Below are 15,977 nucleotides of genomic sequence, written 5' to 3'. Positions count from 1 at the left end.
AAAACTGTTTACATTTGCTTGCACACAATTAATATACAGACATATAATTATTAATATATACTCACAATTTAGATCTAAAAATGCTCACACATTTAATTGTGTACATTTAGTATTCTGGCAAGGGTAAAAAAGTATGTATAAAACATTTTTTAATAAAAAGAAATATTCTGATGATGCCCAGAATAGCTCTGCATCTTAGTTTGCACATACCTTGCAGCCACATTTCGTGGGATTACAACAGTAACTCTGGTCCAATCCTCATAGTCTCCTGTGTAATAGACAGACGGCTCTCTTAGCTCACGCCCGTTGCCTTCACAGCCTGTAGCCCCGGGTGTGTCTGGGAAACAGCCCTCATGCACCAGCGCCCAGGTGCGACCATAATCATGTGAATACTGAAGTATCACAGGAGCTGAAGCAGGAAAATCTGACTTGCACCCAGTAATCTAAGGATAAAGCCAACAAATACTGGCATAGAAATAAGACCTTCTTGCTTGCAATAATTAAAATACAAAACAGAAAATTCTAAATTAAAGTCATCTAGATTTTAGGTTGTTAGAATGTTATTTTTTGTTTTATCTCATTTGAAGAAATGATACAAGTGGAACTAAATACTAGTTTAGTGTATTACACTGTCAAAGCCAAACCACCCTTCAACTGGACAAGAGATACCAAGATTGTAGTATGGTTCACAGTTTAAATGCAAATGGTAGTACCTTAAATTGCAATGTGTAGCCAGGGCGAAGGGTAAGGTCTCGAGTCACTGCCATCCTGTCCCCATCTGATCTTCCAAATATCATGGCTGATGGTGTAGGGGCACAGAAACTAATATTTTGTTCTGTGTCCATTCCCTCATTGCCCAACATTAGCCAGACACTCATTTGATTTAGTGGATAATCAAATGCTGGCTTCTCATAAAAGTTCTGAGAGGAAAGTTATAGCATTGAAGACAAAGTCAGAGTGTAATTTATGTACCCAAATATTTTCACAGATATTGGTACATTATTTAATTCATAAATATGTTACTGTTAAATATAAAATCTTAAATATGTTAATGTACTACTAATGTTAATGTTACTATATATATGGAAATTTTAATATATTATTAAAATAGACACTACTAGACAATGTTTAATCTATTAGGAAAGCTGAGCTCAGTTAATGTTATTAATACATTTATAGTGTTTTAAAAAGGCTCTTTTCTGACTAACTATGCAATATAAAATTTACTTTGGTACAAGTCGTGTACAGATTTGGGACCTCCCACAAGTAAATCAAATTTTTTGTAAAATAAAATGTCCTTACATAAGTAAATCAAAATGTGTGTAAAATAAAATGCAATGAACAAAGCGGTTTTATGTTGATGAATTTTCAATGAAAGTTTTAGTTTAGTGGCTTCCAACATTTAAACCTGTACATCTATTTTGAAACATATGATCTACACCTGTCCTCACTTAACCAATCAACAGGGATTCAACAGGGAATCAAACCCAGGACCTTTTTGCTGTGAGGCAACAGCGCTACCCACTAAGCCACCTTGAACACATGTAAATAATTCGTTTTTTTATTTATTTGTAATTAATTTTTTAAAAACATCTGAAACATTTTCACTTAATCATTCAGTGATTTAGTGTAAATTAATAGGCAAAAATGGCAACTTCATCAATTTACCTTTAGATTCACAATACAGTAAAGTGCACAAAATACATTATATTTAATGTAAAAAATACATTTGAAATACATGAAAAAGACACTTTACAAATCATTGCTTTCTGGGTTTAGCTTTTTACTTACTGTTCCAACATCTTGTTTCTGTACCTTCATCTAGGACAATTTGGAGGTCTTTACATTATATTTAGTAGTTTGTGAAATTCCTGAAACATTTGATAATGTGATCATTTAACATCGGGAATTTAGTTTACCTGAGGAAGAGTAGGATTAGCTAGTGGAATAACATGTTTTTCTCTGTCAGAGAAAATGATGACATCATCAATAGCCCACTGGTCATAACCCTCGCCGGAATGAAGGGGTTGCCACCAGCGAAACTGTGTACATGGTGTTTTAGCAGCCAGTGGCAACTCATAATGAACAAACCTATGGGCACAGATAATGACAAGTAAAAAAAAACTGCCTATTTCTGATGATGTTACAGGAAAAAACTGAACAAAAATTTAATTTTTTAGAACACAATCCTTTTACCGTGGTCTGGTAAAGTCTGTGAAGTACATCTCTGCGATTAGGCCCCAGCTAATGCCACCATTGTTACTATACTGAAGAAGCACTCCTTCTTCCCTGCTGTCTGCCCTGTTACACTCCACCCAGTCTCCACCCACACGTAAGTAGAACTGGACAAACTCAGCCCATTCTGTGTCCATGTTCCAACTTACAAGCTGTCTCAGTCCAGCCTGTTCACACATCAGATTGATGTTAAGCCAACTTTAACAAAATAGCAAGCGTTACCACACAATAAAAGTCCAATAGTATGTAAACACCTGACCATGGGTTTGTTTAACTCCTCATTCCAAAACCATTTGAATTCAAATGGAGACCCCCCACTCTTTGCTGCAATAAAAGCCTTCATCAGGGAAGGATTTACACAAGATTTTACAGAGAGCATTTGTGAGGTGAGGTACTGATGTGAGTTCAACACCTTCTCGTTCAATGTTCCAATTAATTACTAAAATGTTTAATGTGGTGTCTTTATGGATTTTGCTCTGTGCACAGGGGGTACACTATGGGGCCTTGCACAAAGTTGTAAATATTTACTTAATACAACTGATTTTACACATGCTAGCAATTAATGTAACTAAAACATCTGAATTTAACAACTAGAGGTGTTTACATACTTTTGTCCACATAGTCATTAATTTCAGCCATATATTCATTATTTTATATTTAAATAAATCAATATTCATGAAATAATTTTTAATTAAACAAAACATGCATAAGAACATTTATATCATACCTTACTAAAATACAAAGAAGATCCAGATGACACAACACCACAGCCCAGGTCAGGTGTCACTATCTCTCCACCAGTTACCTCCTGCCATGTGGTCATAAGTTCTTCTTTTAATTCAAAGTCTGAGAGTACACTAGAGGGTAGTGGGGAGGAAGGCTGACAGTCTGTGCCAGAAAAACCTTCATCACATCTGTTGAGAGAGAGAAATAAGAGAGAAAGAGTGAGAATCAGTAATTTATGTTGAAAAAGGACTGTGATAAAAACATTTAATTTCTGATGCCTTTATGTAATTTTAAGTGGTAGCTGCCTCACTTGCAGTGACCATGATCACACCAGCCATGTCCATGGCACATTTGAGGACACTGTTGCCCTATGTAGATATCATCTAATGCCCACTCATCCTGTTCTCTGAAGTAGTTTTGGATCCATCGAAACCGGGTGGCACTGGACCTGAAGACAAGTAGATGAAGATTACATGTGGCTGGACACATCTCTTCATGGTTGTATGGTAGACAGTATGGTTATACAGAGACATGTCAACTATATTACCCTTTATACAACAGTTAGTTCCGACCTCACAATCTGATTGGTTGAGAAGCGTTCTAACCATGCTGATATTCGTGATAACGGCACGGCCTTTTCACACCACAACTGTATTACTCCGCTGACGCGTTGCCAGTAACGACAAGCTTCATGCACACAAACGCGCACGCAGGCAACACAGACTTTTTTCCTGATCGCATTTTAAATGCGTTATCTGATACACAATCTAGTGCATTGTGTAGGGAACATAAATCAATTGTCTAATATATTGTCTAGTGCACTATGTAGTGAACATGAATGTGTTATCTGATACACAATCTAGTGCACTATGTAGTGAACATGAATGCGTTATCTGATACACAATCTAGTGCACTGTGTAGTGAACACGAATGCGTTATCTGATACACAATCTAGTGCACCGTGTAGGGAACATGAATGCAGGCCAGTGATAGCTCAGTGGTTAAGGTACTGGACTAGTAAACAGAAGGTTTCCGGTTTAAGCCCCGCCACCACCAAGTTGCCACTGTTGCCCTGAGCAAGGCCCTTAACCCTCAATTGCTCATCGTGTTCTGCTCATTGTGTAAGTCGCTTTGGATAGAAGCATCTGCTAAATGTTGAAAATGTAAATGTTATCTGATATATAACAGTTAGTTCCGACCTCACAATCTGATTGGTTGAGAAGCGTTCTAACCGTGCTGATATTCGTGATAACGGCACTGCCTTTTCACACCACAACTGTATTACTCCGCTGACGTGTTGCCAGTAACGACAAGCTTCATGCACACAAACGCGCACGCAGGCGACACAGACTTTTTTCCTGATCGCATTTTAAATGCGTTATCTGATACACAATCTAGTGTGCTGTGTAGGGAACATAAATCAATTGTCTAATATATTGTCTAGTGCACTATGTAGTGAACATGAATGTGTTATCTGATACACAATCTAGTGCACTATGTAGTGAACATGAATGCGTTATCTGATACACAATCTAGTGCACTGTGTAGTGAACACGAATGCGTTATCTGATACACAATCTAGCGCACTGTGTAGGGAACATGAATGCGGGCCAGTGATAGCTCAGTGGTTAAGGTACTGGACTAGTAAACAGAAGGTTGCCGGTTCAAGCCCCGCCACCACCAAGTTGCCACTGTTGCCCTGAGCAAGGCCCTTAACCCTCAATTGCTCATCGTGTTCTGCTCATTGTGTAAGTCGCTTTGGATAAAAGCGTCTGCTAAATGCTGAAAATGTAAATGTTATCTGATACACAATCTAGTGCACTGTGTAGTGAACATGAATGCGTTATCTGATACACAATCTAGTGCACTATGTAGGGAACATTAATGTGTTTGTAATGCGAACAGTTAGCTTAATAGCCCAGTTAGCAGCTCCTAAAAGTTCTGTTATCACCCATAACAGAGTTTTTTTTTTTTTTTTTTTTTCTTCGGAGGTTCTTGCCTTTTTCTTCTTGTTGTTCTTGTTGTCGTTGTGGAACTACTTTTTGGCGGAAGGTATTGTCAATATTAAAGCATATTTAATATGAAATTCAGGGCTTCTTTGATTTATTTTCTTTCTTTATTTTGTAAAAACTGTTGTATAAAAGCAATAGAACACTTGAGGTCGTGTGTTATCACGAATAACATCACGGCTGTGATGATCTATGGCACTCACCTTCGGCTCGTGCCTGCAACCGAATCACAGCCGTGATGTTATTCGCAATAACACACTCCCTCTCGTGTTCTATTGCTTAATTTTACCATAATCATTTTTATTTGTTTATTATGACTCATAAGAAACAACATAAGAAAATAAACTGTATCATGGTCACACACTATGTAAAGGACATTTTGGTTGCTTCCAATTGTACTTTCACATACAAAATTTACACACACTTTTAATTAGAAACTTACATCCTCTTTTAAGCAGCAATATTTTGTGTTTGATATGAGAAGCTATTGGAAGCCAATGACGGTTGAGTTGAAGGTTGAGTATGGGAATTATGTGGGCAGAACGCAGTAGATTAGAGGTGCTGAATTTTGAATGAACCAGTTTACCATCTTATGCCTAGTTCACACTACACTTTTTTTGCCCTGATTTTCGCAGACTTAAGAAAAAAATCTAGCATGCTAAATATCTGGACCTGTCGGCGATTTAAAATCATGTAGTGCGAAAAGTGTTGGGACCAGGTTATGACTGGCAGTGAGAGTGGTGTCGAGCCACAGCCAACGAGAATGCGAGATACAGTGTGGGGGAAACTCAGGGGAGGAGTTACATCAGAATACATCAGTGTACACACAAGCTTTACAGTATTTGTGACCTTATCGCCCATGCCAAACCATATTACCAACAATTCTTTAAATATTTATTCACCTTCAACTCTCTCTGCAGAACAGACAATCCCTGCTGGCCACGTAGCCCAATTCAGTATTTCACCCAAATGCTTTTTTCTCTTTGCTTTTTTGCTGCATATCAGTGCACAAACAACTTGGATCGCACGCTTCTTGTTGACGACCATATTTGGAAGGAAAAAACCTGTCTCACACATGTTATCATTATACCCCTTGTCACTTCTCGCGTGTGTTTTCAGGACAAAACGTAGTTTGGGGGAGCAGACAGACTAGTCTGCAATTTCTCTTGGTGATCATGTAGTGATCGCTGATTAATCATGTAGTGTGAAAACCACAATGACTTAAAAGACTCCTGCTTACAAGAGATCAAATTGTGAAGTGTGAACTGTACAGCGATCTGACCACTTTAAAAGTCATGTAGAGTGAATTTTTATTAACAGGAGGACTGTTAAGAAGGGAACTGCAATAATCCACGAATGAAAAGATGGACCAACCTTTTATCATCATCATCGCTGAGCACATTGCTAAAGTGTGAAATACTGCACAAATGGTAGTAGGAAGTCTTAGAGATACACTTGATGTGGGCCTCAAAAGTGATAAGTCAAAAATAACACCAATGTTTTTAATATTTTGACAGGATCGACAAGTATACCATTCATATTAACAGAAAGACCAGAAAAGTTAGAGAATAGCACTTTTGGTCCAACAAGCAAAACTTCAGTTTTGTTCAGATTAAGTTTTAAGTGATTGTTTTTAACCAGAGTTTTAGGCCAGCAATGTATGTACTTAGTAACTGAGCTGATGCAATAGGAAATGGGGTGCTAATATAGAGCTGTTATCTGCAGAGAACCTTGGGGAACCCCATGAGTGACAGTGGCATTGAATGATTTATGGGCACCAATACTAACCAGTCAATAGCTAAACCTAAAATACCAATCTAAAAGCATCTGGAAATAAGTATATCATTATCAGCTGTCTTAAAAGCTGAGGTAAGATCTAAAAATGAGAGCAAATTAAACAATCCAGCATCAGTAGAAATAAGAAGCTCTTGAACAAACTTTAACAAAGCAGTCTCTGTACTGTGCGTGTTCCAAAAGCAGTACCGAAAAGGGGTACACAATTCTTTCCATCACATTAGCTAAAAAAGGAAGACTGGAAATAGGTCTGTAGTTGTAATAGATCCAGCTATCGGAGGAAAGACACTAACTGGTCAAATTAATTATAGGAGAAGAGATAACAGAAACACGTGATTAAAGAGCCGTGGGAGCAGGGTTGGGAGAACAAGAGGAAAAAGATTAATTTAATATGATGTCAGAGTCAGCATGATGGAAAACAAATTGTTAATATATTGAAGTTGTATAACTTGGACACTGAGTTTCATTGGGGGAATGTTGTTGGTTGTGGTCCTGAAAAGCCTGACACTGAGAAGGGGATCTGGGGACAAACAATTTGTGGTAAAAGTTTATTTACTCTTCTAAATAGAGCTGAATGACAGCAGCTGCCACTTTTTATAATTGTTGCATGTTGGAAGAACTGGCTTTGTTTAGGGCATCCCTATATAAGTGGATGTGTTTCATGTAGAGTGAATGGTGGGTAGTAAGTCCAGTTTTTCTATAAAGACTTCATCCAGCATTCATGGCTTTAGGAATGCCCCTATTCCATGGGGAGGAACACAAAGCAGGGATCAATTTAGTTTTAAGGGGCATGGTTATTAAAAAAAGAAAATAGAAAAATAGAACATCCAGAGAGAAGCAAGACATGTACAGCATACTCTCAAACTGGAAGTCACACAGCATAGTCTGCACCTGTAACTTTATGTTCAGAGTAAATTTGCTAGGATGCAATCCAAGACCCACCAAAAAGGTCTGCCATCAATTAGAAAGTCTTTGGGCATGGTTGATGCTGATGATGCACAATCAATTTACGTTGATACAGCCTTGAAACAATTGTAAGACGAGATTGGTGGCAGAGGTTGGTCTGCATTTTCTATAATTTCATGGTAGAATAGTTCATGCTAACAAACTCCTTCATATTAGTATATTTGTGTTATCCTGTGTTTATTCTGTGTTCGTATGTGAGAGGAATGACATTTACCATGTTTTTTGAGGTAGAGAAAGAGTGATCCTTTTCCAGGAAGTAAACTCGGAAGGATGGTATACACTGTGGGCAGTGAACTCTGTGCAGCTTGGCATGCCTGGAAGACAGGCCTGTGGATAACACAGAGTTGTGGTATAGAATTATTCAAGCTGCACTGACTGAAAGAAAGAAAGAAAAGTAAAAAAAAAAAACTTGCAATGAAAAAAAAACAAATATGCAATGCAGTTATTACAGTAATAAAAAGTTAAATAATAACAATAATAATAATATTTTAACGCTCTACTAAATTTATCATTTGTCCAGCAAAAAGTGAGGTGTTTTTAAAAGACCTGAAGTCTATTTACACTTGCACAGCTAATCCGCAAATTAATTCTGATCGTTTTTCAAATTAAGGAATGTAGCAAAGTAGTGTGCTGTATGAGATCAAAACTAATATTATAATCATGAGGACAATTAATAATTTTGTATTTTTTTCAGACTGCATAAAAGATTTTGCTCTCTCAATTAACACTGTACATAGTTTATAAGTTTATAGTCTTAAAATATAAAATTAAGGCACTACAGTAATAAAGTAATAACAAGTAGCAATGATATAACCCTGATACACAAAATGGTGGTACCTTGTAACTCAATGCCCCCTAAACTTAAAATCTTTGAAAAAAAGCTTTGTCGAGAAATTTGTACCCTTAAACTCAACATTTCCCTTAAACTCAACGTGTTCACCTTTTTAAAAATAAAAGTTTTATTTAATTTCAAATTAACAATGAACAGCCACTTTGTTCAGCGCTTCGCTTGAGCGGTGCAGTAAGACGTCATCAAAGTGTGAATATAAGACGAATTTGCATTTGCGTGAAATAACTCTCAAATCCACTCTGAAAGCTCCACATGTATCTTTTAAACTTGTGTTATAGAAATTGTAAGAATCAGTCTAAAACACTTATCATTAAAAAAAGCTTAAAGTGACAGTGTATTAAAATTATGACATAGAAACTCTAAACTTCTCTTAATTATTGCTGCTCATAAGTTCTCTCCACTAATGAAATTCCTCATTCGTTTTAGTACAATAAGTCACGTTAAGCTTTGTGCAACAGTTTTTTTTCCCCACTGTTTTCAATTGTATTTCAGTGCTTTTAGATTATATTTGTGTTATTTTCAGTGTTTAAGTGTCAAAAACAACCCCATTATTTTACATTAGTCTAAAATATATGCAGTTCCACAAGACCATGGAATGCATTAACAGGTTTCCCTTACATTCTTATAGGAAAAAAATACCTTGAAACTCAACACCTTAGTATTAATACATCAATTACTATTTAGAAAATGTAGATATGCTTATGGCATTTTTTGCCAGTAGTCATATTACAAGAATACTGCTACAATCGAATGTTACTGGATGTGTACATGATAAGAAGTGTGTCAATTGCATTGTATGACATCCAAAACCCAGTTCTAGCTGATTTAGACCGGTTCCTATGTTAACTGTGGAATCTTCCACTGTCCTACAAGGTCATCAACAAGATATACAGTGGGGGAAATAAGTATTTGATCCCCTGCTGATTTTGTAAGTTCACCCCCTTACAAAGACTTGAACAGTCTATAATTTTTATAGAAGGTTTATTTTAACAGAGAGAGACAGAATATCAACAAAAAATCCAGAAAAAAAACATTAATTTTTTAAGCTCCCTTAAGATCATTGACAAGCTCCTCCCGTGTAATTCTGGGCTGACCTCACCTTTCTCAGAATCATTCTTACCCCACCAGGTGAGATCTTGCATGGAGCTCCAGAGTGAGGGTGATTGACTGTGATCTTGTATTTCTTCCATTTTCGAATTATCGCACCAACAGTGGTCTCTTTCTCACCAAGCTTCTTGCTGATGGTCTTGTAGCCCATTCCAGCCTTGTGCAGGTCTACAATCTTGTCCCTGACGTCCTTTGATAGCTCTTTGGTCTTGCCATGGTGGTCGAGAGATTTGAACGGAAGAAACTGATTCTGTAACAGGAGTCTTTTATACAGGGACAGGACTAATTTGTGTGCCTTTTGTGCACATAACCGGTCTGTGGGGGTCAGAATTCTTGCTGGTTGGTAGGGGATCAAATACTTATTTCCCTTAATTAAATACAAATTAATTTATAACTTTAATTTAATGTTTTTTTTCTGGATTTTTTGTTGATATTCTGTCTCCCTCTGTTAAAATAAACCTTCTATAAAAATTATAGACTGTTCAAGTCTTTGTAAGGGGGTAAACTTACAAAATCAGCAGGGGATCAAATACTTATTTCCCCCACTGTATAAGGATGTTTGTTATTATTATTGTTATAGCATACACAGAGCCTCTGTGTGAGACTCGGTGTGATCTTTCTCTGCAGACAAGATTAAAACTTTTCTACTCACAATCCAGTTTTTGAGATATTTTATTAAGGATTTTTCCACCACAAATGATATTATGAAGTAATTTTGTAGCAGAATAATTTCAATTAATTGGTAAACAGGTAAGGTCATCACTAGTTATAAATGACTGACTGCTTACTTGCAGCTTAATATATCTCACCCCTTGACAATTGCTATTTTGAATTTACATGTCACAAATTAGTTAAATGCTTAAAAGAACAAATGAGAAAACAACCTCTTACCTCTTTGACCAAATGCCAGGTCAGACCGTGATTGGTAGAAAACTCCAACCGTACTTGTGTATCAATGTGGGGGGAGGATCTGTGACCACAGCCCATTATTAAGGAGAACTGCAGCATGTATGAGGCCCCAATCTGCATTGACTGAGTTTCCACATAACGAATACTAGAGCCAGTAATGGTTTCCCCAGAGAAACTGTGCAAGCACAAAACACTACTTAGCTTTTTAATTGACTGATATACAGGGGTTGGACAATGAAACTGAAACACCTGTCATTTTAGTGTGGGAGGTTTCATGGCTAAATTGGACCAGTCTGGTGGCCAATCTTCATTAATTGCACATTGCACGGCCGGGCTGCTATAGCCAAACCTTTGGTCACTCGTGCCAATGCCAAACGTCGGTTTCAATGGTGCAAGGAGCGCAAATCTTGGGCTGTGGACAATGTGAAACATGTATTGTTCTCTGATGAGTCCACCTTTACTGTTTTCCCCACATCCGGGAGAGTTACGGTGTGGAGAAGCCCCAAAGAAGCGTACCACCCAGACTGTTGCATGCCCAGAATGAAGCATGGGGGTGGATCAGTGATGGTTTGGGCTGCCATATCATGGCATTCCCTTGGCCCAATACTTGTGCTAGATGGGCGCGTCAACAGATCTAAATATTATTGAGCCACTTTGGGGTGTTTTGGAGAAGCGAGTCAGGAAACGTTTTCCTCCACCAGCATCACGTAGTGACCTGGCCACTATCCTGCAAGAAGAATGGCTTAAAATCCCTCTGACCACTGTGCAGGACTTGTATATGTCATTTCCAAGACGAATTGACGCTGTATTGGCCGCAAAAGGAGGCCCTACACCATACTAATAAATTATTGTGGTCTAAAACCAGGTGTTTCAGTTTCATTGTCCAACCCCTGTATGTTCAAATATACAATGTTTTAAATAAAGTTCAAAACAGTTTTGTTCATTTAAAATTTTCAAAATAAATTATTTAACAAACGTTTTTAGAATACAAAAATATATATTATTATATATAACAATTTTAGTTAGGTAAAGTGGGCTACAAGGTAAACAAAATAAATTCTGGTAGTAATGGGAAAATTAATAGGTTTAAGGGGTGGGACGTTGGCTAAGTGGGTAGCACAGTCGCCTCACAGCAAGAAGGTCCTGGGTTCAATCCCCAGGTAGGGCGGTCCGGGTCCTTTCTGTGTGGAGTTTGCATGTTCTCCCCGTGTCTGCATGGGTTTCCTTTGGGTGCTCGGGTTTCCGTCCCAAAAACATGGTCAGGTTAATTGGAGATACTAAATTGTCCATGACTGTGTTCGATATAACCTTGTGAATTGATGAATCTCATATATATATATATATATATATATATACAGTGTATCACAAAAGTGAGTACACCCCTCACATTTCTGCAGATATTTAAGTATATCTTTTCATGGGACAACACTGACAAAATGACACTTTGACACAATGAAAAGTAGTCTGTGTGCAGCTTATATAACAGTGTAAATTTATTCTTCCCTCAAAAAAACTCAATATACAGCCATTAATGTCTAAACCACCGGCAACAAAAGTGAGTACACCCCTTAGTGAAAGTTCCTGAAGTGTCAATATTTTGTGTGGCCACCATTATTTCCCAGAACTGCCTTAACTCTCCTGGGCATGGAGTTTACCAGAGCTTCACAGGTTGCCACTGGAATGCTTTTCCACTCCTCCATGACGACATCACGGAGCTGGCGGATATTCGAGACTTTGCGCTCCTCTGCTGGTCGCTTGAGGATGCCCCAAAGATGTTCTATTGGGTTTAGGTCTGGAGACATGCTTGGCCAGTCCATCACCTTTACCCTCAGCCTCTTCAATAAAGCAGTGGTCGTCTTAGAGGTGTGTTTGGGGTCATTATCATGCTGGAACACTGCCCTGCGACCCAGTTTCCGGAGGGAGGGGATCATGCTCTGCTTCAGTATTTCACAGTACATATTGGAGTTCATGTGTCCCTCAATGAAATGTAACTCCCCAACACCTGCTGCACTCATGCAGCCCCAGACCATGGCATTCCCACCACCATGCTTGACTGTAGGCATGACACACTTATCTTTGTACTCCTCACCTGATTGCCGCCACACATGCTTGAGACCATCTGAACCAAACAAATTAATCTTGGTCTCATCAGACCATAGGACATGGTTCCAGTAATCCATGTCCTTTGTTGACATGTCTTCAGCAAACTGTTTGCGGGATTTCTTGTGTAGAGACTTCAGAAGAGGCTTCCTTCTGGGGTGACAGCCATGCAGACCAATTTGATGTAGTGTGCGGCGTATGGTCTGAGCACTGACAGGCTGACCCCCCACCTTTTCAATCTCTGCTGCAATGCTGACAGCACTCCTGCGCCTATCTTTCAAAGACAGCAGTTGGATGTGACGCTGAGCACGTGCACTCAGCTTCTTTGGACGACCGACGCAAGGTCTTTTCTGAGTGGACCCTGCTCTTTTAAAACGCTGGATGACCTTGGCCACTGTGCTGCAGCTCACTTTCAGGGTGTTGGCAATCTTCTTGTAGCCTTGGCCATCTTCATGTAGCGCAACAATTCGTCTTTTAAGATCCTCAGAGAGTTCTTTGCCATGAGGTGCCATGTTGGAACTTTCAGTGACCAGTATGAGAGAGTGTGAGAGCTGTACTACTAAATTGAACACAGCTGCTCCCTATGCACACCTGAGACCTAGTAACACTAACAAATCACATGACATTTTGGAGGGAAAATGACAAGCAGTGCTCAATTTGGACATTTAGGGGTGTAGTCTCTTAGGGGTGTACTCACTTTTGTTGCCGGTGGTTTAGACATTAATGGCTGTATATTGAGTTATTTTGAGGGAAGAATAAATTTACACTGTTATATAAGCTGCACACAGACTACTTTTCATTGTGTCAAAGTGTCATTTTGTCAGTGTTGTCCCATGAAAAGATATACTTAAATATCTGCAGAAATGTGAGGGGTGTACTCACTTTTGTGATACACTGTATATACAGTGTATCACAAAAGTGAGTACACCCCTCACATTTCTGCAGATATTTAAGTATATCTTTTCATGGGACAACACTGACAAAATGACACTTTGACGATCTTAAAAGACGAATTGTTGCGCTACATGAAGATGGCCAAGGCTACAAGAAGATTGCCAACACCCTGAAACTGAGCTGCAGCACAGTGGCCAAGATCATCCAGCGTTTTAAAAGAGCAGGGTCCACTCAGAACAGACCTCGCGTTGGTCGTCCAAAGAAGCTGAGTGCACGTGCTCAGCGTCACATCCAGCTGCTGTCTTTGAAAGATAGGCGCAGGAGTGCTGTCAGCATTGCTGCAGAGATTGAAAAGGTGGGGGGTCAGCCTGTCAGTGCTCAGACCATACGCCGCACACTACATCAAATTGGTCTGCATGGCTGTCACCCCAGAAGGAAGCCTCTTCTGAAGTCTCTACACAAGAAAGCCCGCAAACAGTTTGCTGAAGACATAACAACAAAGGACATGGATTACTGGAACCATGTCCTATGGTCTGATGAGACCAAGATTAATTTGTTTGGTTCAGATGGTCTCAAGCATGTGTGGCGGCAATCAGGTGAGGAGTACAAAGATAAGTGTGTCATGCCTACAGTCAAGCATGGTGGTGGGAATGCCATGGTCTGGGGCTGCATGGGTGCAGCAGGTGTTGGGGAGTTACATTTCATTGAGGGACACATGAACTCCAATATGTACTGTGAAATACTGAAGCAGAGCATGATCCCCTCCCTCCGGAAACTGGGTCGCAGGGCAGTGTTCCAGCATGATAATGACCCCAAACACACCTCTAAGACGACCACTGCTTTATTGAAGAGGCTGAGGGTAAAGGTGATGGACTGGCCAAGCATGTCTCCAGACCTAAACCCAATAGAACATCTTTGGGGCATCCTCAAGCGGAAGGTGGAGGAGCGCAAAGTCTCGAATATCCGCCAGCTCCGTGATGTCGTCATGGAGGAGTGGAAAAGCATTCCAGTGGCAACCTGTGAGGGGTGTACTCACTTTTGTGATACACTGTATATATATATGTATGTATGTATGTAAATATTTGTAGGCATCATGGGTATCTACTGTTTTAATGGATGCTTCGGATAGAGGCATGTTTACCCCTGTGTTCAATCACATTTTCACATCTATTTAAGGGTTTGGGAACTGAGCACACTTTTTGTTAAAGTTTTGCAAGTCGAGGTTTTGTCCAGTCTTGCTTGATATGAGACCTCCAGTCCGTGGTCACTATCGTCTGAGTCTTCTTTTCATGCTGCACCATACGTTTTTAATAAGAAACAGATCTGGGTTGCAGGCAGGCCAGTCAAGCACATGCATTTTGTGTCTATGGTTGTACCACATACAGAATGAGGCATGAAATCATCTTGCTGAAGTCATGGACTTCACAGTAAAACAAAGTCACTCTGATGGCAGCATGAATCTTTTTAAAATCCCTAAATACAACTTCATATTAATGGTACCTTCACATACAGTGTATCACAAAAGTGAGTACACTCCTCACATTTCTGCAAATATTTCATTATATCTTTTCATGGGACAACACTATAGACATGAAACTTGGATATAACTTAGAGTAGTCAGTGTACAGCTTGTAAAGCAGTGTAGATTTACTGTCTTCTGAAAATAACTCAACACACAGCCATTAATGTCTAAATAGCTGGCAACATAAGTGAGTACACCCCACAGTGAACATGTCCAAATTGTGCCCAAATGTGTCGTTGTCCCTCCCTGGTGTCATGTGTCAAGGTCCCAGGTGTAAATGGGGAGCAGGGCTGTTAAATTTGGTGTTTTGGGTACAATTCTCTCATACTGGCCACTGGATATTCAACATGGCACCTCATGGCAAAGAACTCTCTGAGGATGTGAGAAATAGAATTGTTGCTCTCCACAAAGATGGCCTGGGCTATAAGAAGATTGCTAACACCCTGAAACTGAGCTACAGCATGGTGGCCAAGGTCATACAGCGGTTTTCCAGGACAGGTTCCACTCGGAACAGGCTTCGCCAGGGTCGACCAAAGAAGTTGAGTCCACGTGTTCGGCGTCATATCCAGAGGTTGGCTTTAAAAAATAGACACATGAGTGCTGCCAGCATTGCTGCAGAGGTTGAAGACGTGGGAGGTCAGCCTGTCAGTGCTCAGACCATACGCCGCACACTGCATCAACTCGGTCTGCATGGTCGTCATCCCAGAAGGAAGCTGACGCACAAGAAAGCCCGCAAACAGTTTGCTGAAGACAAGCAGTCCAAGAACATGGATTACTGGAATGCCCTGTGGTCTGACGAGACCAAGATAAACTTGTTTGGCTCAGATGGTGTCCAGCATGTGTGGCGGCGCCCTGGTGAGAAGCA

The 15,977-nt window shown here is 39.6% G+C and overlaps 1 protein-coding gene across 1 annotated transcript in view; it reads right to left on the bottom strand.

Moving 5' to 3' along the window:
• The window catches only part of reln (reelin), a 360,462-nt gene that overhangs the window by 226,344 nt on the left and 118,141 nt on the right, over nt 1-15,977 (bottom strand). The window contains exons 21-28 of the mRNA XM_063004091.1: nt 10,579-10,771; nt 7,945-8,057; nt 3,272-3,409; nt 2,963-3,149; nt 2,197-2,402; nt 1,920-2,091; nt 714-920; nt 211-443 (exon numbers count right to left, since the gene is read on the bottom strand). Of these exons, the coding sequence (XP_062860161.1) occupies nt 211-443; nt 714-920; nt 1,920-2,091; nt 2,197-2,402; nt 2,963-3,149; nt 3,272-3,409; nt 7,945-8,057; nt 10,579-10,771 (1,449 nt within the window). The remainder of the gene's footprint in view (nt 1-210; nt 444-713; nt 921-1,919; nt 2,092-2,196; nt 2,403-2,962; nt 3,150-3,271; nt 3,410-7,944; nt 8,058-10,578; nt 10,772-15,977) is intronic.

This window comes from Trichomycterus rosablanca, chromosome 11, assembly GCF_030014385.1.
Source record: "Trichomycterus rosablanca isolate fTriRos1 chromosome 11, fTriRos1.hap1, whole genome shotgun sequence".
In the NCBI taxonomy this organism is placed as follows: domain Eukaryota; kingdom Metazoa; phylum Chordata; class Actinopteri; order Siluriformes; family Trichomycteridae; genus Trichomycterus; species Trichomycterus rosablanca.
This window is presented reverse-complemented; position numbering and strand designations above follow the sequence as displayed.